The sequence below is a fragment of the Typopeltis vanoorti genome, chromosome 13, assembly GCF_054136105.1.
Source record: "Typopeltis vanoorti isolate ZY-2024b chromosome 13, IOZ_Tvanoo_1.0, whole genome shotgun sequence".
NCBI classification, from domain to species: domain Eukaryota; kingdom Metazoa; phylum Arthropoda; class Arachnida; order Uropygi; family Thelyphonidae; genus Typopeltis; species Typopeltis vanoorti.
Window position 1 is genome coordinate 92,192,501 of NC_143561.1, and position 26,211 is coordinate 92,218,711.

Consider the following 26,211-nt stretch of genomic DNA (forward strand, 5'->3'; position numbering starts at 1 on the left):
TACTGAAGTATATTAAAATTTATTTTAATCTACATCCTAGTTGACGTTGTGATTTCCTTAAATTATTTAGCAAAAAATGCATAACCAACGTCTAAGCCTTTCCTCGAGAAATAATTAGTTCATGACTCATGCAATTTATTTCAGATTGTAATAAATTTCATTATCTATAATTTTATATGAAATGTATATACATTTTACTACTGTATGTTTATATTTTACCTTCTTCAAATCTTTTTTCCCTGGGTGTATTAATTTCAGGAATGGACCCAGCTGCTCTTGCCTCTAATTCTGTCCAGCACTTAAACAAAAAGATTTTACAATGATTATAGTATGCTATAACACACACACACACACACACACACACACACACACACACACACACACACACACACACACACACACACACACACACACACACAGATATCTCAGTTACCTAGGTTATACTAGAAAAGCAATTTTCTGGCCATTTAACTGAGTGTAATTAACTGAATGTACAGTTAGATGATGTGGTTCCATGTAGTCAGCTGACGTACTATTCAATGACCAGTTAACTGAGATTCTGGTTATTTAATGGACAGATAATATAAAATTAACTGTACACACACATGTTGCAGCATGTGTGCATATACATGCACATGCGCACATTAAGAAAGGTATTTGGTGGCTAGTTAGCCGGTTTGATTAACTGAATGTACAGTTGGATGGTGTGTGTTTCCAGGTGTCAGAATAGTATACTCAGAATGATGATTGAGATTTTATGGAGGAGAATAAAGTGTCTTGTAGATGAAGAAAGCAGAAATTGAGTACAGCAGGTGAAAGAAAGGTTCCTCAAGGAACTACCTTCAATTTGCTTGTAGATTTATGTTCCTCCTGCCTTAGCCAATTTCCACTTTAGCATCTAGAAGATACATTTTGGAAAATTACGGAGACAACTACCATGTTTGAGTAAAACTTTAGTTTAATATAAACCAAAATCAACACTCCCATATTAAACTAAAGTTTTACTCAAAAAGATGGTAGTTGTCTCCATAATTTTCCAAAATGTATTCTGATCACCATGTAAGCCTCAAAGAAAGGATCTAGAAGATACCCTGTTCTCCTCCATACAACCTTAACCATCATTCTTGGTATATATATATATATATATATAAATATACATACTATGTGGATGATATAAGACCTCATCCTGAAGATTTCCTATCATCTTTCCAAACTAAAATCAACAGCCAATAATCCTGCTCATATCAACTTCACCATGGAGACAGAAAAGGGATGGAAAATTAGTCTTCTTAGACATCCTTCTTTTCCACTTTTCCTCTGGTATACTGACTACTGCTGGTTATTGCAAACCTACCTTCACTGGCTATTATATACAGTAAGATTCTGTACAATATCCATCTCAAAAATGGCCATCAAAAACTTTGCTGAATAAAAAAACTCATGTTGTTTGCTTCAATTCTCATGATCTGAAACTAGAACGCGACAATATCCTATGTAATTATGCAAGAGAATGGCTTCTCTCTACAGAAGATCTAACACATTTTCAACTCTTACAGACCTATTTCCTAAGAGAACCCTGAATCTGTATGGAGGATTCCAATTCCTTATATTGCTGGAAAGTAATATAATAGTGCTCACATTCTTTTGCTGTCAACAAACTCTCTTCTTGTCCTTCTGCTAAAGATAGACGGTCATTTCTTTCCTTCCAAGATGTTTGGTGTTTACCATGTTCTCTATGTGTTACCTCTTTTACTTTGATTAAGAAGACATTACATTGATAAAAGATTACAGGAACAGCAATTGCATATCGTTTACAATAAGCCTGAGAAGTCTGATCTAACACAGCATGGAGTTGACACTGACCACAGAATCTTATGGTCTAAGATTACTAAAAGAGTGATGAAGTGCTACTACATTAACCTAAATTTAATGACTGCCTTTCTTTATCTAAAATTTGGGAAAGTCTTATTCTTATTAGTTGCAGGCAGTATCTTTTTTTTCTTTAAATTGCATCTCATAACCTACTGTACTGTATTGCATTAGCATGTGGCTCCCATCTTTTGAAATACAGTGTTATAATTCTACCTGTCTGCTCACTGAAGATGACCTATTAGATTCAGACTGAAATATTTGATTTAATAAAGTGTTATTAAATTTCTGGTGGCTATTTGTTTCAGTGTTTGAAGTTCCAGTTATTTGAGGGCTAGGCAATCAAAAGATCACACAAATACACATACAAATGCAAATGCGCACGTGCATGTACGCACACACAGACACACATATACGAGGTGCTATCAAAAAGAAACTGGACTATTTCAGATACTTGGCGACAGATCAAGTTACAGTCTCACATCACCAGGTGTCAGTGGCGTAGACATTGTTAAGTCAGTCTGCCATGTGGTGTTGAGCTATGTGCACCATGTGTTTGTGCTGTTCTGTGATTTTGCCATGAACATGAAATTAGAACAATAGGCAAATGTAAAATTTTGCATAAAATGGGGAAAATCTGTCATAGAGGCCCTTGAATTACTTCGTAAAGCATATGAAAACAAAGCCATTAGTTGAACTCAGTGTTCTGAGCGCCACTTACATTTTAAGAAAGGCAAAAAAACTTGGAGGATGACCATCAACCAGCACAACCAAAGTAAATGTTGTAAAATTAGACAGATCATCCATGCAGATCGACACGATCACCATTCAGGAAGTTTACAAAGTTGGGATTTCATATGGAGCAGCCCAAACGATCATCATATGAGATTTGAACATGCATCACATCTTTGCCAAGTTCATTTCCCACTGACTTCTGACCAGAAGGAACACCGTGTGAATGTCTGTCAAGATAATCATCACAAGACCATTCATGACCCAACCTTCATCTCAAAAAGTTTTAAAAGAGGTAAACCGTGAGTAGACATAACTATAATAATAAATAATGGAAAAACTCACGTAGAAATATTATTTAATAGTATAATTTTCGCCTGTGTGTCACAGGCATCTTCAGTACAATTAAGCTCAAAATTAAACACTAACTGACAATTCCAAAAAGCGCCACCTAAGTAGCTGGTGTAAGATAACTTCATCTCAAGGGTTATCACAGGGGATGAGACTTGAGTCTGTGGCTACAACCTGGAGACAAAACAACAATCAATGCAGTGGAAGAGTCCACATTATCCAAGACCGAAGCAGGAAAGCCAAGTCAGAAGTGTGACAAAGAACAAGTTAATCGCTTTTTCGACATTAAGGGGATTATGCACCAAGAATCTGTCCCACCCAGTCAGATGATCAATGCATTCTACTGCAATGTTTCAAGGCAGAAGAGAGAAGATGTTCATTGCAAAAGACTGAAAAATGTGGCAAAGCCACAACTGGCTCCACTACGACAATGCTTCCTCCCACAGCTCCTTAACAACCTATCTTCACAAGTCCACATTTGGGCATGCCATAATTAAAGCAATCTAAATCACATGCAAGTCAAAGGCCAAAATGCTTAAGAAGAATACAGTATTTCAGTGATTCAAAAAGTCGCCATTACTCTCGAAGATCAACATTATTCCAGATGGCATTCTCAACTAATGTCAAGAAACTGTATCAAGCTATCAAAGCTGATATGGCTATAAGCTATAACAGAAGTTGTCAAAATGTTATAAACAAACTGAACAATTACACCAATTTCTGTAGAGAACTGTTCACCAGTCCTCAAGATGAACATTGCATCTTTGAATTGTAATGAAGACTGGAAGTCTTCATTACAAATGAAGTCTACTTTCAGAAGCATGTGGTTCATGGAACATTATTCTCGACAAATGGAATGAATGTATGCATATCTGTACAAATCTTACCTTGCATTGGTCAATCAAGTGAACTTTTGGTGAAAGTTAACAGCTGATGGATTATCTAATACTTAATCCACCTACAGGTAAAAAAGTACTACAGGCTTACCATCTTTTGTGGGTCAGACTAACCTAAAGAAAAATCCAAAACAGTATTCCTCCAAACAGAGAACACCAGGCTCTTCCACAGATAGTTCAAATGCAATTAAAAAAGAAATAATAATAAATAAATAAAATAATAATAATAATAATGGAATCAGAGAGTCCTCCTTCATGCCACTGAGTATATTATCTTAGGCATCATTTGATTGTCAACTATTCTGTTCACTGACTCATCTGCATGACAGCATTTGCTAATGTTGAGATAGCTCACATTAAAATGTTAAAAGCTTTGCACATCCAGGAACCAAGTCTTGTACTGTAAAAGAATCAAACTGTTTATGGGGGGGGGGGGGATTAAACAGAAAAGAAGAAATAAGGCCACATTTTCCTTGGCATGCTAACCAATATGCAGTAACATGTCATAAATCCTCCTTACATAACCATTAGTAATGAAATTATTTCAAAATAGCCATAAATAATCCAATGAGAGTTGCTGTACCTCGTTATTGTCATCAACTTTCAAAGTCTTCTTAATACTTATTCTAGGTGCATGGAAGGTTTCTAAAACATGCAATAAGCATTTTGTTTGGAAAAAGTCCACAAATAATCATTAACATCCATGCTTTTGTGTCTGGTTAGTACCACATGCAACTTTATTTGGTAAGAAATTACAATCTAATATCTAGTTTATTACAACATTTTTATGTACTTTTTCAAATTAAAATAACAAATTAAAAAAAATGTTATTCGGGCCAGTTGAAAAGATCTCTTATTAAATCACTGGTTTTATTATGAACAGTTCATGTCAGGTCACTATCTGTTAAGTGTTGAGATCATTAAGTAAGAAAAACATCAATGTATATAAAAATATTTCAAAGACGTCATAAACAAAATAAAAGAAATTAAACTGGATTCCACAGACATCAAACAGAATCATTGAGTTTGGACATGTTTATTTACCAACATTCCTAGAGAAGACACCATATTAATCTTAGAAGATATTTTCCAAGCTGATAGTGTTAAACTCTTTAAACATTGCATAGATAACACTTTCTTCAGTTTCAAGACCTCTATTAAGAACAGATTGAAGACCTAGCCTTGGGGACATCCATTTCACTACCCTTAGCAAATATGTACATGAAGACATGGATATATCTATATCTGTTCATATATGTACATGTATATATATATGAACAAACAGCATTCCATATGTACCGCACAAAATCGAGATTGAGGCTTAGGTATGTGCATGATATCATTTCGCCAGGCTCAGAAAAAAACTCTTCACAAGTTTACGGAACTCCTCAACAGTCTAAACCAAATAAATCCAATTTACATTAGAAGTAGTAAAAGACAGATCTCTTCCTAGATGTCCTCATTTCAGCAGAAAATCGTGGCAATTCTTTCATTTGAAGTCAACAGAAAAAAAAAAAAAGGTCAATATCAAATAATGTCCATGACTTATTTTTTACAGTATTAACAACACCACACACACTTTTATCACAAAGATGTTTTATTAATGCTTATATTTTGCTGATTTTCAACTCAGCATCATCAGAGCACAACACACGTGTATATGCGACAGTGAGTGAGTGAAACAATATAATTGCAAAAGACAAAAGATCTAAAGTCCTATTTTTGGCGTCCTCTAACGAAAAAAAAAAAAAAAAAAGCAGCTATCCAGGAGTTTTTCTTAGGATAACCATCTCCCAAATTTTTGGCAAATTAACGCAACCGTATTTGTTAAGGTTGGGAGAATTCTTCAAAGCCATTGCTGACTCAAAAAATAATCTTTCAGATCTATAACGACTCCTAAATAGCACATTTGTTTTCCTCCATCTAATCCTGTGTGAAGGGGTGTCCAAAGCATGGTCTGCCAATCCCGACTTGCCATAGTAATAGTAGCGAATGTATCTTTCATGTTCTTCCAGGCAGATGTTCACTGATCTTCCTGTATGCCCATAATAGGCCAAGTCACAGTCACAAGGAACTTCATACACTCCTGGGTGTGCTAAAGGGTGAAGTTTATCCTTAGACAAGCAGATCAGAGTTGCCAGCTTGACATGAGGTTTGAAAGTCGTGCGAAGGCCATGTTTCAACAATACTTTGGCTATCTTTTCCGATGTACCTCTGATATAGGGAATAGAAATGGTCATGTTGTAGTCTTGTGTATTAGGAGAGGGCAGAGTAATGGGCCTATGTAGTATTTTATCTATTTTGTAGGGATTGTAGCCATTGGCTAAGAACGTATGGCGCAGGTATTGGAGTTCGGTGGTTAGAGCTGTATCGTTAGAACAAATGGCTCTGGCTCTGTGTGTAAGTGTTTTTAAAATGCCGTGCTGTTGGACTGGATGATGATGTGATTGTTTATGTAGGTATCTTCCTGTGTGTGTAGGCTTTCTGTAAATAGAAAAAGATAGTGATCCATCTGAAAGGCGGGTGACTAATGTGTCAAGAAATGGTAAACAGTTATTTGATTCTTTTTCTACTGTGAAGTGAATTTTGGGGGGGGTTGGCTGTTTAGGTAGGTGACAAAAGCATCCAAAGTGTCTTGTCCATGGGGCCAGATGGCAAACACATCATCTACATAGCGTAACCACACTTGTGGCTTGTATGTAGCTGTGGTAAGCACTTTGTTTTCAAAGTGTTCCATGTAAAAATTTGCTAACAGGGAAGAGAGGGGGGGGGAAACCCATAGCAGTACCATTAATCTGTTTGTAGAATTTTCCTCCCCACGTAAAGTAACCTGCATCCATGGTAAATTGAAATAATTCATAATTCAAATAAAAGTGTGTGGTGTTGTTAATACCGTAAAAAATAAGTCATGAATAACCATCAACACCTAAGCTTATCTGTTAGATCAAATAATATCTATTAATACATGCCACATCACACCATCATTAACCCTTAAAGACAGGACTATTTAGCAATGATGATAATAACAAAAAAAAAAAGAAAGAAATAACATATTTTAAGGTCATTCTCAAAATTGATACAATTTCAGAATTGTCAATAGTATCTTAAATAGGCTATCACTTATTCCAGAGCATACATAACAAGTCAACTACAAAGATTCTGTTTCTTTACCTTACATTAATTAAAATATATCAGATATATTTTAATTTAATTCTATATCATGCTACTGCACACACAGTGGGATTCTACTGTAAGCATGAGTCCTAACTGTATGTTATTCCTAGTATTGTTTGAAATTACTGTACTGACGATGTCCTAAAATATTTAGGATGAAATATGAGGGATATCCAGAAAGTAAGTTCCGTTTTTAAATATGTTCACTGCAGTGCTGAAATCACAATGGTGCACATGCATGCTGAGTTTGTTGATTCGTTAGCAAGGTGTTGGTGCCATTTTCACATTCTCGCAGTGCGTATGCTTCTTGGTGTGTGTTTATAATGTCTAAGAAAATTGAATCACCCACTGCATGTGAAATTAGGTCAGTTATCCATTTCTTGAATGCGAAGAACATTAAAGCAGCTGAAATTCATCAGCAAATTATTGAGGTTTATGGAGAACACACAATGAGTGATTCAATGGTACAAAGATGGGTAAGACTTTTTAATGAAGGAAGGTGATGCTTTTCTGAGCAGACTTGTCACCAGGGACAAGACTTGGATGTCACATGCAACCCCCAAATCCAAACAACAGTCCATGGAGAGGAGGCACACCTCATCAGTCAAGATGAAATTGAAGACAACGGTTTCCACTCGAATCCATGTGCACTGTGTTTTCGAACAGACAAGGAATTTTGCTGGTAAACTTCTTGGGTCAAGGCTCCACAATCAATGTGAGTATGTACCGCCAAGCCCTTAAGAAACTGCGTCGTACGATCCAGAATTTTACCAACTTTTGAAATATATCCTCTAAACTTCAACTCTCTGTCTACCATTACCCCAAGTCCCCAGCCTCATAAATTTCCTGCAATCCATTACCATCAATGTGATACACAGTATGCAACATTTCAACCTGAAGTTCATGACTTTACATTCTACAAAATCTAAGTGATCATCATCATTATCCTATGTCCACAATGCCAATTATCAACTATTGCACTCCTCAGTTGTACATTATCAGCAAATAACTGAATATCCCAGCTTAAATATTTCCTTATATCATTAATATGCAAATTAAAGAGTAGTGGACCTAATAGAAACCATAAGGTACTCCACTAGTCACCTTTATTCTCTTAGATTCCAATCCACCATACACTACTTTCTGGTGTCTGTCTTTCAGCCATCCATATCCATGCTATCAGTTTCATATCATTCCCATTTGCTCTAACTTTGGCAATAGTTTTCCAATGTGATATTTTATCAAATGTTTTTGCAAAGTACAGCAGTATCATAGTGTAGCCATTTTACTAATCTAATTCTGCTGTCACACTATAATAAAATATGAGTAAATTACTAAGGTAGGACCTACAGTACCTTTTACAGAGCCATGCTACTCACCATACAGTACCATCCCCCATTGCTGGATTATATTAAATGGTCTGTAATTTGCTACTTTTGTCTTGTAGCCAACTTTATGTAATGGAACTCTCTGATCCCCTTTCTACTCCCTCAGTACCTAGCAAGAGAATATGCAAGAGAATTGGCAGAGCCTCTGCAAGAGCTGTGACATCAACTGAACAATTTCTTCAGAGACACTGCATTCTCTTGCACATTCATTCCCAATGCTGCTTCCACGTTGACATTTTTCAATATGCTGTGCACCTCCTGTTCATCTGCCTTAATTCACATATCAGTCTCTGTCATATCAGCAACTGCAAAATCTCAATCTGAATGATACACCTTGGCAAGTGATCACTCAGCAGTTCAACTATTTCTTTTGTGTTGCTTTTCTACCATCACTACTGATTAAAGTCATCCTTCCATAAGCATTCTTTCTCTAACTTGATATATAGCATAAAAACTCTCTTTTGGATTCACTTTGGCCTGCTTAGCTCATTTTCTCTCAATATGATTTGGCCTTTTCTAACTATACTAGTAACCCTACTTGCCTGTACTTTGTACTGCTTGTGAGTAGTAATCACATTTTTGTTTATATTGTCTCCACAATGGTTTTTTATTTATCTTTTACAACTTGATTTACATCTATACTAGTCAAAATGAGGGTATAGTACAGTCCTGCACTTATCTGCAACAATACGACAACAAAAAACAATTAATAAAATAAAATAAAACTAAATAAATCACAATTTTTTTAAAAAAAAGTGTCATATCCCTTAGAAAATATTTGCATACCTGTAGAGGTATGCATAGCACACTTTGGGAAATACTACACTAAACTCACTGAATCTTCTCAACCTTTCATACTTAATATTCTAGAGTCCAGAAACTACCTTAGTCAATCACCTCTGGATCGTTTCCAAAATCTCTTCATCCTTTTGAAAACCAGGTGACAAATCTGTACACAGTAATTCATATGTGGCATAATTCTATAAGTCACTCTCCTCCATATCATTGCCAGAATTCGTTCTGCTGTCTTCACAATTTTAGTAATGTGCCCTCAAAATTTCCTCTAGTATATTCCCATTAATTCTATACTCTGCATCCCATCTGTGTTTTTCAAATTTGCTAACCTCATTACCTTGCCCATTCACTCAGTCTATTCCAGTTCTATTATAAAATTACATCTGCTCTACGCCTCATAGCTCTTTCCAACTTGGTATAATCGGCAAATAACTCAATATTTCCATTCAAACCTTCCCCAATACCACTGGCATACAAGTTACACAGTAATAGCTCTAAAACAGACCCTTGAGGAATACCACCAGTGAGTTCCCTCTTCTGTGATATTACTCTCGTATACCTATCAGATAGCCAATCTCCAATCCTATTTGGGTTGGATATTGAATGCATCATGTATCAATGTATCATGTGGTAATCTACCTAAAGCCTTTGCAAAATCTAAGTATACTACTGTGTATCCAACTCCACTGTCCTAAGCACCTGTCACCTTATTGTAATAAGTTAGATTACTAAATTATGACCTTTGTTTAAAGTTTGTTTTTTGCTTGGTTAGAATATAATAAATTTAGTTTAATCCTTTATCCAAGTGTGAGCAAACAAAGTTTGCACCTAAGTTAAAAATACCAAGCAATTTTAAACCTGGTTTTACTCCATTTCCCAAGTAAGCAAACAGACAAATAAGTCAAGTTTGCGCCTGCAAATGATGCAAGTCTAGCTGATCCTACAGGTAGTGCAAGACCAAGGCAACTTGTGGTAAAGGTGGCATAAGCTCTGATCACTAATCTTAATATTTACCCTTAATGCCAAAACGCATCTCCAAGAAGGGGATGCATGATGCTTTGTATTAAAGGCAAGGGGCCACTACCCAGACCGGTTTCAACCTTTATTGAGGTCTCGTCAGTGGGAGCCAGGCTAGAAATACCAAGATTTAGTAATACAGAGCTTATAAGTATTTTACCAGAACAAGTTGCCATAAGGTGTTTTAACCTTATTAAATAAAAATCTCTGGAGGAGATATAAATGTAGAAGGTATTTTACCTTGGGTAGAATAAATGTTAAAAATACCAAGCAATTTTAAACCTGGTTTTACTCCATTTCCCAAGTAAGCAAACAGACAAAGTTTGCACCTGAAAGTCAAGTTTGCACCTGAAAGTGATGCAAGTCTAGCTGATCCTACAGGTAGTGCAAGACCAAAGACCAAATACAAAATACCTTCTACAAAGTTTGCACCTGAAAGTATCTTCAGGACTGGGGTAAGGTGGTGTAACACCAGGTCGATTCCTTGCAAAGGTGGAGCAAGCTACACTGCTATCTCAGTATCTCCCATAATGCAAAACACATCTCCTTGCAGATATGTCTAATGTTAGGCATTAAGGGAAGGGCCACTACCCAGACTAGTTTCGACCTTTATTGAGGTCTCTTCAGTGGGAGCCAGGCCCAAGTGGAGATACCAGCCAGAAGCATTAGCAAGGTCATCTCTACCTATAGGAGTTGCCAAATGGTGTGGCACCTTTTTAATAAATTACTCTAAATTTAGAGAAAGATGTTGAAAGTTTATTTTTCACTTGGTTAGAATATAATAAATTTAGTTAATCCTTTATTCAAATGTGAGCAAACAAAGTTTGCGCCTAAAAGTATCTTCAGGACCGGGGTGAGGTGGTGCAACACCAGGACGACTCCTTGCAAAGGTGGAGCAAGCTACACTCCTATCTCAGTAAAAATAAACTTTCAACATCTTTCTCTAAATCCAAAGTAATTTATTAAAAAGGTGCCACACCATTTGGCAACTCCTATAGGTAGAGATGACCTTGCTAATGCTTCTGGCTGGTATCTCCACTTGGACCTGGCTCCCACTGAAGAGACCTCAATAAAGGTCGAAACTAGTCTGGGTAGTGGCCCTTCCCTTAATGCATAACATTAGATATATCTGTAAGGAGATGTGTTTTGCATTATGGGAGATACTGAGATAGGAGTGTAGCTTGCTCCACCTTTGCAAGGAATCATCCTGGTGTTGCACCACCTTACCCCAGTCCTGAAGATACTTTCAGGTGCAAACTTTGTTTGCTCACACTTGGATAAAGGATTAAACTAAATTTATTAGACTTTTGTTTAGCAAATCTATGCAGTTGATCAAATACCACTGCTGTCAATCCAACTGTGATCCTGATTCCCACTAACCTCTCCAACACTTTAACTACAACACCTGACATACAGACTGGCCTTTAATGTGAAATTTAAGTTCTCTTATGAAGAAGTACAATCTTGCCTTCATTCGACTCCTTTGGGACTTGATCCAATGTAAGTCTCATATTAAATAAGTATTTCTAGGCAGATGTCAACTCCCTGGAATATGCCCTCAAAAGACAAGGTACATCAAGTCCCTTGGCTTTCTTAACATCAAGTTTACTCAATCCCTCAAATATCTCCTGCACACATACAGTCAACTCTCCTCCTCCCTTTCCACTGCACTTAAACTCTCATGATGCCACATTCATGAGAATGAAATACTTTTATGAACTGCTCATTTAATATCTGAATTATATTCTCTAAATTATATCCTTATATCTTTTTCTCCTATCAATGTCATGCTACCATAATCATTCTTTTATCTGCTTACTACATATTGAAAGAACTTCCTATGGATTTTTTTTCTGGCTTCATTACCAAAGCTGCTCATACTACACTTTTGCTATCTTTACCAACTTAATCCAATTCCTTGCCTTCTTCGTGATCCTCATGCAACTGATTATTACCACTCATCTCATGCTGCTTCTATAATGCCTCCTTCCTCCAGATTATATGCTTAATCTCTTCATCGTCCATATTTCACATACCTTTTTTTGTAATAGATTGCACGGTTTGATATGAACACAGATGATTAAGAAAATAACTATTTATTAACTTAAAAGGTAATATTTCACTGGTATTATATCCAGCATCTTCAGAGCACACAACACAAAGTTTGTTACAAATGCAAAACAACCACAATCCGGTGTAACAGTGGGGCTAGTAATAGTAACTGCAGCATGCAACACAAGACTAAAGTCCTAATATGGTGCTATCTAGGTTTAAAAAAAAAAAATTCAAAGTTTTGAAATAATAGTCCAAATGATAGTCTTAGAAAGTTTGAAAAAATGAAATAAAATAAAAGTAATTAATATTAATTTTAATAGTAAATATTAATTAACTGTTACATCGGATTGTGGTTGTTTTGCATTTGTAACAAACTTTGTGTTGTGTGCTCTGAAGATGCTGGATATAATACCAGCGAAATATTAGCTTTTAAGTTAATAAATAGTTATTTTCTTAATCATCTGTGTTCATATCAAACCGTGAAATCTATTACAAAAATGTCAGACGAACACATATTTATACACACGTGTATAAATATTTTTCACATACCTTATTTAACCTTCTGACTCTTAGAATATATTTGATGTTGTTTTCATTATAGAAGCATTTATTTCCTTTCCACGATACAGCTGCATGTCTCCTGAGGTTATATACGTTCTTTCTTCACAGAAGTTCACATATAGCTAGCAACCCCCAGGTTATCACTTTGTAGTCACACTCACCAACTGGAGGTAGATTCAACACCTCATTTATAATGTCATCCTCTGATAAGATGATTAAATCTAAGATCCTTTGTCTTCACACATCCTCTGTTACATACATACTGCCTAAGGTAGTTGTCCCTCAAAAACTCTGGAATTAATTTTCTTTACTTCTAGATGCTATCTTATCATCCCATTCTATATTATCACAATTAAAATCATCCATTAATACAATTAAATTTTACAATTAAACATTACAACATTACAGTTAATAATGATGTAAATTTTTAATGTAGTACTATCATATCCTCTACACCCCTTGAGGGTACATGGCAGGAATTTGATGATGATGACATTACAATTAAATATTTCATTCTACATCACCTTCCATGATACTACCTCAAAACCACTGTCACCACTTCCTTCTTTCATCCCTACCTTGTATGGTCACAACTCCTTTTTTTTTTTTTTTTTTTTTTTTTATCACCAACAGCACTTCATCTCTCTTTTTCATGAAAAAAAAACATCATACCCTTCCATCTCTATTCCTGTCAGGATGTCATCCTCATCCAACTATTCACTTATTCCAATTTTTGGGTGAACAAATACTATAAATGCAACAATTTTGTTCCCCTTATTTCTGATCTTCTTTTTCTAGCATTTGTACACAAATATAACAGTTCATTTCTGTGTCTATAACAATTCCACTGATACCACTTCTTAAATGGAACTTCTCTATGCTCTCCTCCAGCCATTCATTCTGCTCTCTCATTACCCATCCCAGAACCCTCTCCCGACCAAAATGTCCCCTCCCCCACATACACATTCCATGCAATCCTATTCTTCTCTTGACTACTCATGCATTCATTTTCTCTTTCAGCAGCAACCTTTCTCATGCTATAACCCCCACCCTGGGCTTCCCTGATTTCTTTGTCTCTCTTGTGCTCCTGTTCTCATTCTCTTCATTGATGCTACTTGCATCTCCATTTATAAGCATTCCTTCAATCCCTCCTTCGCTTTTCTGGTCTTCCACATTGCTTCTTACTTGCTCATATCCATTCTATGCACTTATCGCTCTCCCTTCCACCAGCAGCTGCTCCAGATGACTCACACCAAAATCATTCAATTGCAGTCTATCACTCTTATACAATATCATTCATCCCTCAAACTCATCTCACACTTTCACAAACTGTGCTCCTTTCTCTTCGCTCATTTCCACTAATACCATTCAAGATCTTTACTTCACCTCAACTCAACACTGTAATACCTGGCCAACACACTGGCTACCTTTCCTACCATACTATTATCTTCTATTCTCCTCAACAACCTCTTGATATCCATTCTTACATTTTACTTGTATCCAACCAGTCATTCATTCCTACCAATGCTTCTGCTCAGTTATTCTTCTTATCCAACACCTCAATTAGTCCACTCATTCTACATCCAGGAAAATAAACATTGTACATCCTCTTATTCACCACACCTCCATTAATTGAATCTCCATACAACACCACTACTCATAAGTCATCAGTTAGCTCTTTCATATGGCTATAATTCATTCCAGTCTTCTAAACTCTTCCATACATATCTACAATCTCCATCATTTCACTCCCATACACTTCATCTTTTGCCTTATCTTCATTATTATATCTTTCCATGCTACAGCTTTGCATCAAAATTGCATCACTTTTTCAATATCATTCATTCTCACTATCTTACCATTAGTCACACTAGCTTTTTCACCACTCGTTATATCATAGCACTCTGTTTTTAATAGTCAGTCTCACACATTTTCTTAACAGTTGAACATACTTGAATCATTTCTTTTGCTTACTATGCCATATTCTCTACTCTGATTCAAATAAGCCTGAAGGCCCATCATCATATCACACTTTATGCATACCCAAACTCATTTATCTCTTATTTAACCTCTTCACATAAACATCCACAACATCTATCCATGCATACATTTTAAACTCATAGCACCATACCGTTCTCAAAAAATCTCCACTATTCACTTTGTCTTTCATACCAACCAACATAACTGTATCTCTTTAACTGATATTTTTATCTCAGAGAACTGAAAGAAACAGAGAATTGAAATAAATACACAGTCTAAAAAATTTCATGCATCAATCAAAACTAGCACACAGCAACACTTAGTCTAAAACTACACAATATCATTACATGATGATAAATATAAAATTAACTTATCTTGCTGTAGCCTTTTGAACAGCCTTCTTAAACTCACCACCTAGTGGCCTATCCTACATATCCTACAGTGATGGTGGAGCAAGTGCTGGAGGATCTAAAAAGTGTGATGCTAATCATATGGCAGACTGTGATGTTATAAAGGTATAACATCAAATGTTTGTTATTGACAGAAAGTCTCTTTCACACTGGTGAAAGAGAAAACAATATGTTACATGATATGTTAATTCACTCCAATTCATTAGTACAAATAGCCTATGACACAAAATGGTCTTTACTTTCAATCCACTGGGTCAAATTCATGTTACAGGATTTTCAGCAATATGATGAAGTTAATTTCTAATCTCAGTCCCCCATTTTACACCTAACTTATAAAAGTATGTGGTCCTTATCGTACGAGAGATGTCATGTAATTGTTTAACACTGGTTAATGAACCATACAAATAACAAATGGAGCTCACGCTCGTTTTATTGTCTCTAAGTTTTAAATGACAAGCAGAAGAAATGCATGACTGAAAATGTTTGCATGCAAGTGAGAATTCTAAGAGACAGGTTTTTTGTAACAGTATCCCTGATGTAAGACAGGTTCAGATGTACTCAAATAATGCTATTCCATGAGATATTCAAATATAATCAAATCATGTTATTCTATGAAAAACATACATATCTCTAAAAGGAAAAAAATCCTTAATGGCACTTTTCAGATTGTAGATTTGGGATTCAGCACCTAAAAATATACTAGAACTATCAAAACTAATTCTACAAAAAAAAAAAAAAAAAAAATTAAAAAGCTTAAATTGATTGACCAGTGTAATGGTTTAATTTAGTGTTTATTCTTATTAGCGCTTGAAGAAACAGCCACTTTAATCTTCAAATTTAGAGTACTACAACACATATAAACTTTTTTCATCCAATGTTGTTAATGTAGGGAGTGCTAAAGATTTTAAGATTCAGTACGATAAACATGCTGTCGGTTGAATGATATATCACAATGAGTGAGTCTGCTGATTCCATGGAGGGTGAGATTATAATAATGTCAGACTTTTTAAAAATTTTTAACTGCAAGTACTGATTTTTTTTTTTTTTACTATTAGAAAGAATATCCAATTAAAATTTTCAGTGTCGCCAAATTTCATGCCGGCTGGGGCATCGCCCGGTTAAACAAGGCTCCAGTTGTTTTCACCTAGGAACCAGGGAAAGCAGTGAAAAGTCAGCTACTGGAACAAATCCTGAAACACACCCCAACTCAACACCAACAGAGTTCGAAATTGGTACTGTCAACATAAGAAGCCTGAATGGCAAAGAAATGGAGCTAACTGAAAAATTGGATAAGTACCAGATCGACATAATACGGGTGACTGAAATGAAAAAGACAAAAACTGGTGAGATCTTTCTGAGCAATAAATGCAAAATGTTATATTCAGGCAATGACAATCAAGGAAAAGGAGGAGTAACTATAGTATTCAACACTAAATATGAGGCTAATCTTCTTGAATGGCAGGCAATATTCATTATTATTATTACACAAGACCCCATGGAGTCAAAGATTCATCTGGGAGGTCATTTTATCATACACACAGCTCATCATACCGTGCTTTAAACACACTCAAATTCTCTGCAGACACCACACTCTCAGGCAAGGCATTCCAATCATTCATAACTCTGCATGAAATAAACCTGCTTCTCACTCCCCTACATACATCCTCTTTATACAGTTTCCAGGAATGACCTGTGGTTCTTCCCTGATCTCCCACTATTTTCAGTAGAAGCTCTCCAGCATTGATACCATGTAGAGTGATGTGGGCAAATATCAGAATGGAGAACTGGACAATGACACTTATTTGGGTCCATGTTCCAAACAGAAAGTTCTACTAAGGTAGAAGTGGAAGAAATTTTTGAGGCTTTAGAGAAAGTAACTGGCACAATGATAAAGGAATAGTTGGTCCTTGTTGGAGATCTCAGTAGTAGAGTAGAAAATGATTGTCAGCCATATGAAAACATTTTGGGAAAATTTGGAGAAAAGAGCAAAGCTAATAATAATGGCAAATACTTGTTGGATTTCTGCTCAGGACATGTTCCAACACATTGTTCTAACATAAAAATGTGCACAAATTCATACGTAGAGAAGAGCCAAGAAATAAGAAAAGTCTCATTGACTATGTTATTGTTGATAATGATGTTTTCCCACTCATGTAGGACACTAGAGTGTACAGAGAATCTGAAATTGGAAACGACCATCATTTAGTCTTGAGCAGGATAAAATTGAATTTTATATTGAAAAGAGGAACATGTAAGAAAATTTAAAAGCGAATTAAAGTTGAGCAGCTCTCAGATGTGAACTGAAGACTAAAATACACAAACATTATTCAAGAAAAAATAAAAGAGTTTGAGAACAGGAACCAAACCTTGGAGAAAACATTGATTGATTCAGCCAGAGGGACATGTGGTGAGGTTCTCTGCAAGGATAGAAAAATCAGAAAACCATGGTGGACACAGGAAGTTAAAGAGACAGTGAAGGAAAAGAAGAAATCATGTCAAAAGTTCCTGGCAAATAAGTCAGCTTGTATTCTTAGAGAATAAGAATACAGAGACAAATGCAAGAAAGCTAAACACTGTAAAACAAGCTAAACAAACGTCATGGGAAGACTTTGGTAAGAACATAGAAAATAAATATCAAGAAGGTGCAAGATATTCTGGAGGCTGCTGAAGAAGCTCAGAAATGGAGGAAAGACTGCTGTAAAAGGGATTAGAGATGATAAAAGGTGACATGAAAACTTGAGAAAAAGATATCCTTGATGTATGGAGTAATTACTTTGAATAATTGCTAAATGAAACAGGCATGATGATAGCACAGTGGTAAAAAACACTCAACCGACATGAAATCAGGAATACATATCCATACTTGAAGTAGAAAAAGCAACAAAAATCCTGAAATGTGGAAAAGCAGGAATAGATGATATTCAACCAGAAATTCTCAAGTATGGAAGTATAAAAGTCTTACAGTGGCTGCACTGCATAGCTCAGAAGGCCTGGACAGAGGGACAAATTCCAGATGATTGGAGTAGAGCTCTCATAGAATCCATATATAAAAAGGGAAATAAACTGAAGTGACAATTACAGAAGTATTTTCCTACTGAGTGTTCCTTGTAAGATTTATGCAAGTATACTTGAGAAACGCTTGAGAAGGATTGTGGAAGAGAAGCTTGGTGAAGAACAAGCCAGATTCAGGACAAATAGAGGTTCTCAGGATCAGATTTTCACTTTACTACAGATAGTTGAGAAATCATGAGAATATAACAAGTATCTGTATTAAAGTTTTGTAGATCTAGAAAAGGCATATGACAAGGTGCCAAGAGAGAAGCTATTCAAAATGCTACAGAATGCTATACAAAATGCTATATGGTGTCAATGGGGCAATACATCAAGCAATACTTAGTCTTTATTTGAGTTGTAAGTCAGCAGTTATAATTCAAGGAAGCACAGGAAGATGGTTTAATGTTAAATATAAGATGTCAGAGAAGGATATACATTATCCCCTCTGGTATTCATTATTTATATGGATCACATTATGAGGGAAAGTGGTATTAAACCTGATATCAAAATTGAGGATGTTAATCTCAGCTCTTGACTTTAATCAGATGATGTTATACTTTTAAATAAATCCAGTACAAGTCTGCAAGATTCCTCTCACTAAATTGAATAACTGTTGTAATAGATATGGTATGAAGGTCAGCAATAACAAGTCAAAGATAATGAAATAGAAGCCTTGAAAATATCAACTGCATTGTGAATGGAGAACCTATAGAACAAGTAAAACATTTCAGCTACTTAGGCATAATTTTTAGTGAAGATGGTAAATTGAATATGGAAATAGACAACAGAATCAACAAAGCTGTATGGTAGGAAGTCAAATGAATAAATTTATATGGAATAAGAGAGAAATTAGTCAAAACACTAAATTAGCTGTATACAAGACAGTGTTCAAACCAGTTATAACTTATGGATCTGAGAGCTGGGTTAGAAGTAAAACACTTCACCAAAGACTAGAGACTGCAGATATGAGAATCCAGAAAGATTAGGGGCATGAACAGATGGCAATATCATATTAAAAATGAGGATATTAGGAAAGAATATTGTTAGCATCCAGTAATGCATTAGCAGAGCTAATCTCAGTTGGTATGGTCACTTAACAGAATGGGAGAGGAATGGTTAGCAAAATAAGTGTTCTCTGCCAGTTGGCAGGAACAATACCCAGAGGAAGACCAAGATCAAGGCAGACTGATACAGTAAAAAGTGCCTTAGAAGACAGAAATATAAGATATGATAATGGTGGAATCTTTACAGGTAACAGATTATAATAAATTTAGTGTAATCCTTTATCCAAGCGTATGGTAACAAAGTTTGCACCTGAAGTATCTTCAGGACTGAGGCAACTCATGGTAAAGGTGGACCAAGCTCTCATCACTACTTGTCTTAGTATCTCCCATAATACAAAGTACATCTCCTTGCAGACATGTATAATGCTATGCGTTAAGGGAAGGGCCACTACCTAGACCAGTTTCAACCTTTATTGAATGTTCAAGTACAGGTCAAACTCCAAAAACTCAGCATTGTTCCCCTCAGTAACAGGCTCACCCTGCCACTGAGAAGAACTCTCAGCATTGGCTCTGCCCAGTGGCAGGCTCACCCCACCACACTGAGCAGAGCCATTCATTTGCTCATATGTCATCTGAGGGGGTAACAGCAACAGCCATGCCTCAGTTAACTTCATGGGCATTGCCATTCATTACCTGAATCTGACCCAAGACCTAGGTGGCAGCAATAGCCAAATCTCAATTAAAACTTCATGGGCTCATCAGTGGGAGCCAGACTCAGAGGTGGTGGTGGTACTAAGGTGGAAGCAATGGAGAAGTCATATTTACCTATACAAGTTGCTAAAAGGTGTTTCACCTTATTATTAAATAACACTGGATTTAGAGAAAGGTGTTTGAAGTTATTTTTCCACTTGGTTAGACTATAATAAATTTACTTGAATCCTTTATCCAAGTGTAAGCAAACAATGTTTGTACCTGAAGTATCTTCAGGCGCAAACATTAATTCATATAGGTAAATATGACTTCTCCATTGCTTCCACCTTAGTATCACAACCTCTGGGTCTGGCTCCCACTGACGATACTTCAATAAAGGTCGAAACTGGTCTGGGTAGCGGCCCTTTACTTAATGCACAGCATTATAGATGTCTGCAAGGAGATGTGCTTTGCATTATGGAAGATACTAAGACGAGTAGTGATGAGAGCTTGGTTCAACTTTACCGAGTTGCCTCAGTCCTGAAGATACTTCAGGCGCAAACTTTGTTTGCTTACACTTGGATAAAGGATTAAATTTAATTTATTATAGTCTAACTAAGTGGGAAAAACTTCCAACATCTTTCTCTAAATCCAGAGTAATTTAATAATAAGGTGAGACACCTTTTGGCAACTCATATAGGTAAATATGACTTCTCCATTGCTTCCACCTTAGTATCACTACCTCTGGGTCTGGCTCCCACTTACGAGACCTCAATCAATCTGGGTAGTGGTCCCATCCTTTAAAGCATGGTATTATACATGTTCACATGGAGATGTGCTTTGCATTATGGGAGATACTAAGACAAGTAGTGATTAGAGCTTGGTGCACCTTTGCCACGAGTTGCCTCAGTCCTGAAGATACTTTAGGCACAAACTTTATTTGCTTCACTTGGATAAAGGATTAAACTAAATTTATTATAGTCTAACTAAGTGAAAAAAAAAATTTCAACAGGTAACAGATTTTGAGGAAAATTGTAGTTTGAAAGTTAGTGATGATGTAAGTTTTTCATGTAGTACTATCATATCCTGTGCATCCCTTGAGGGTACATGTTAGGAATTTGATGATGATGATGATGATGATGTTAAATTTTCAGTACATCTAGCTTGATTATTAAATTAAAGATGCCAAGAAATTATATTCTTATAGTTTCATTCTTTAACCAAGTGTAAGCAAACAAAGTTTGCAAGTGAACCAACTTCACGACTGGGCTACTTGTATATAGAGGCTAATGACTTTATATCAATTGCCTTGCCCATAATGCAATGCACATATTCTTACAGACATATATAATGCTATGCATCATGGGAAGGGCCAATACTCAGATGTCTCATCAGTGGTAGCCAGAGTTGGATTAGAGATAGATGTAAAAACTGTTTTTCACAAGTTCATAAGTTTTTTAATTTTAATAATAAGGGGAAATACATTTTTACTGTATATGTAAACTATTTGACTTTTGCATTAATTCACATTAGCACTTCTTCTTTGTCTGGCTCCCACTAATGAAACCTCAATAAAAGTCAAAACTGGTCTGAGTAGTGACCCTTCCCATAATGCATAGCATTATATACATCCAAAAGGATATGTGATTTGCATTATGGAATACTAAGGGAATTAACGTGAAGTTGTACATCAGTATACAAGTAGCCCTGCCATGAAGATACTTCACACACAAACTTTGCTTACACTTGAATAAAATATTAAACAAGATTATAATTTATTATTAAATCACTTAAGGAATTGAACAACGTAGATACGAATATAAATTAAATTACACTTTAATAAATATTTCCGATATTTCAGCAACATCACATTGCCATCTTCAAAAGGAACTTACAAAAAAAGGCACGTGCACGTAGGCACTACAACACAGTAACTGAGAATGAAGAGATGAAGCTATTTTCTCCTAAAAGTCCTGATGGTGCCCTCTAGCAGGCTAAGTAGGTGTTCTTGGCCATTGGGCTGAAGGTCTGCTGATGTATGCCTCCCAAATTTGGGGCAGTCGCATACAACCAAATTTGTTGAGGTTTGGAGAGTTGCTTAGGGCTGAGGCTGATTCCATAAATAGTCTTTTGAATTTGTATTTGCTACAGTGTATTACTGTAGCTTTCTTCCACAGTATTCTGTGGCATGTATCCAGAGCATGGTCTGCAAGACCAGAATGGCTGTACTAATTTCTTTGCATCTTTGATTTAACTTATATCCAAGTGAAAAAACTTTCAACAACAAGCTTGATTATATAGAAAACTATTAAATAAATGGCATTATTACTAACTAAAAATACACTGCTAATGCCTTTTATTCTGCAAAGGGAGGTGAGACCATTTTAGTTCATATAACTCTTGGAGACTGAGGAAATACTATTTTATCATTCAAAACCTTTTTTATGATTACTCCTTTAGAAATTAGATCATTACTTTGCAGATAAAATGAGCCACCCAGAAAGTTCATTATTACCTCTGTGAAGATTGTATTAATAATAATAAGAAGAATAAATTTAATATCTGATTTGAATTTACAAAGACTTTTCAATGTTTCCATGTAAGCAGGTCTGGTTGTCTGAATTGTTAGTGTATCTGCTCTCCAACTGATAGGCTTCAAATTCAAATTCTGTTGTGAGCATGGATGTTAACAATTGTCTTTAGGTTGGAAATGAATTTCATTACTCAGTGTGAGACCACCACCACTTTGCTTATTGGAGGCCTGTAGTGTCTTGAAAAAGTTCCATGTTTGGTCTCTAGAGCTGAGTTTCCAGACTGTGTAAAAAATAAGTAAAAATAAAAATAAATAAATAAATATATATATATATATATATATATATATATAAATCAATAAAAATGGAAAAAATAATCTTTGGTCTACCCACGGTACAAATATATTATAGATTTGCAAATAAATCTTCCAAAGGTGGAGACCACATTTAAAAAAATTATACTTACAATTTCAAAGTTGCGACTGAAGTCAAGAATATTTTTATTAATGCAAAAGTACTCTCCTAAAACTATTTGGGTGGAAATCTTTATGCATAAAGCTACCATATACTGATGAAGAGGAATATGCTGGTCAGAAGGAAAGGTACTCCACTTTTGTGATAATTCTTCAGCTTGCTAGAAAATGAAAAAAAAAAAAATGAAATTCAGTATTGCAAAACAATTTTTATTGCATTATGAATTATACGGCATTCTCCCCACCTCCTCTGCAGAATTATAGTGAAAATATTACTTCATAACCTATAATGAAATGTCCATTTCACAGTCCTCCTGAATGCTCACGCATAGACCTACACCTTTTACGGTGTAGGCATTCGGAAATGAAATCCTACAGAATAGGTTGGTTACTCCTTATTCCTGGAGGCATCCTATGTCTGTAGAAGTGTGTGTTCACAGGGCTGGTTTGCTCGCTTGCAGGAGGAAAAACCCCAGATGAGCTGGGGAGAAAAACCCTGCAATCCATGCCTTAGACTGGCTAACTTGGCTATATCTAAGAAAGATCCTAAGCTCGTCAGTGACGGGAATCAAACGCAGGACACTCCTTTCCCAGGCATATGGTTGCGGAGCACATAACCACTCGACTAACTGCACGGCACCATTTCACAGTAAATGGATTTATTAATGACCCTATTTATTTATTTGTTTGTTGAAGAGTGTATGTGTTATGCAGAAAGACTTAATACAAGAACCAATTCCATCCCTTATATTCTGAGGAACACACAGGATCAACTGTACAACATACAAGGTGTGTCTATTAAATAACAAGACTGGTTGCAAAAATGTAGTTTATTATTACAATTGAACAACTTAATTGTTATCCCCTTCAACATACTCCCCCTCTTCTATCTATACACTGTTGCATATGAATTTTCCATTGTTTGAAGCAGTGCTACAAGTCATCGGGTGTTATCAGTAGCACTGCTGTTTTCTCCTTTACCTCATCCACTGACTGAAAATGGGTGCCCTTCAATGCGGATTTCAACCTTGGAAAAAGGTAAAAGTCACATGGAGCTAAGTCCAGCGAGTAAGGTGGATGGTCCAACAATGGGATCACCTTATCAGCCAGATACTGCTTTACAGACAGTGCACAACGCTCCAGCCCATAGTACTGTGGACTGGAGCATTGTCCTGATACAGAATCCAAACGTTGTTCTTCCACAGATCAGGTCTCTTCTTCCTCACTCATTCTCTCAGCTTGGCCAAAACCTCAAGGTAATAATGCTGGTTAACTGTCTGACCCTCTGGTACCCATTCAACAATTACCACACCACTGATATAAAAAAAAATTATAAGCACTGCCTTCAGTTTTGACTTGCTCATTCTTGTATTTTTTCATTCTCAGTGACGTGGGAATTTTCCAGTACATCGATTGTCTTTGTTTCTGGATCATACTGGAATCCACATCTCATCACATGTAATGATCTTCTCCTGCAAGTCTCTGCATTGAAGAGCACCCATTTTCATCCTTTACCACATCTACTGATGAGGTAAAGGATAAAATGGCAGTGCTACTAAAGCAGATAACACCTGATGACTTGCAGCACTGCTTTCAACAATGGAAAATTCATATGCGACAGTGTATAGATAGAGGAGGGGAGTATGTTGAAGAGGATAACAATTAAGTTGTACAATTGTAATAATAAATCACATTTTTGCAACCAGGCTTGTTATTTAATAGCCACACCTCATATAACTTTAGGTATCATAAAATTAAAAAAAAATTTTTTTAATTAGCTAATAATATGTTACAAATAGGTTATAAGGAAAACTGGAAGAAAGCTTGCAACTTACAAATTAAATTTTCACGTAAAAGAATGTTTAAAAATGTCACAGACCTCATCAAAGCTCAAAAAGAACCAATGTCTTCATTTAGCTAAGATTTTAAATGCCCACATATGCCAACCACAAGCCACTATTTCTAAACTATTATTCCATACATTAGTACTGTGGAAGGTCTAAGAAGATAATACAGAAACTAGAGAGACCATACATAGCTCTAACAGTAGGGTGTTTACATAAGGCCTCCAATAAACAGGGTGGCAGTTTCACACAGGCTGGAGGAAATAATCGCCCACCTAAAGCCATTTACAAGCATCCTGGACTTCACAGAATTCCAACATATAGCCTATAAGCTGGACAAAAACAGTTTATGCTTGTTTTACAGCCTTTTGTTTTTAAATATGACACAATAATAAATTAAAGAAATTAGACATTCAAAGATGCCTGGTCATAAGTTAGAACACTAACAGACTAAATTTCAGATGTACTGAAATTCAAAACATGCCTCCAATTATTTTCAACCTGTTGCTGCAAGTCTTGAAAGTTACAGCAGCTAGTAGAGTGCAATTGAGTGAAACAATTTAAATGACACTATATGTAAATTTACTGTAAAGCTGTATACTTTAAAATTTAATTTAAAATGACAATAATTTTCTATAGTCCAAATTAGGATTCACTTTATATAAATAAGCATGACCTAAATAATAATAAAAAAAAAGAAAATTAAATTCTCAATAGAAAATGTATTGAATAAGATTATACATTTTAGCTAGTCATATATTAATTATTTTGATCACTAGATCAAAATACTGAATCTGTGTGAATAAATAAATAAAATGAGAGTGAAAACAAGAACCAGACCCTACAGACTCACTGGAAAACTCTGAAAAAAACATTGAATGATTCAACAAGAGGAGCATGTGGTGAAGTTATTTGCAAGGATAAAAAATGTCTGAACCTAATGGTGGGTTCAAGAAGTTAAAACATAATGAAAAAACTTCCTAGCAAAAATACATTACCAGGTGCCTTGAAGAAAAATCAGAGAGAAATGTAAGAGAGCAAGCTCTAAGCGTAAAAGCAGCTAAACAAAAGTCATGGGAAAATGGTTCTGTAAGCTGCTGAAAGAGGTTAGAAATGAAGGAAAGAGTAAAAAGGTGCTATAAAACTGAAGATATTCTGAATGGCTGGAGTAGCTACATTGAATGTGAAATGAGAACGGCAGAAGCAGACAAGAAAACAGTTGTAATAACTATTCAAGAAGCCCAAACTACATACCAATATTTGAAGTAGAAAAGCCATCAAAGGCAGCTTGAGTAGCTACCAGAAATGCTAAAATATGAAGGGACAAAAGTTTTATCATGGCTGCACCGCATAATTCAGAAGACTTGGTAGAAGATCAAATTCAGAT

The 26,211-nt window shown here is 35.8% G+C and overlaps 1 protein-coding gene across 1 annotated transcript in view; it reads right to left on the bottom strand.

The window, feature by feature from the left end:
• The window catches only part of LOC150100366 (cytochrome P450 20A1-like), a 185,839-nt gene that overhangs the window by 74,197 nt on the left and 85,431 nt on the right, over positions 1-26,211 (bottom strand). Inside the window, exons 5-6 of the mRNA XM_090402738.1 lie at positions 22,974-23,141; positions 220-298 (exon numbers count right to left, since the gene is read on the bottom strand). Coding sequence (XP_090258864.1) covers positions 220-298; positions 22,974-23,141 — 247 coding nt within the window. The remainder of the gene's footprint in view (positions 1-219; positions 299-22,973; positions 23,142-26,211) is intronic.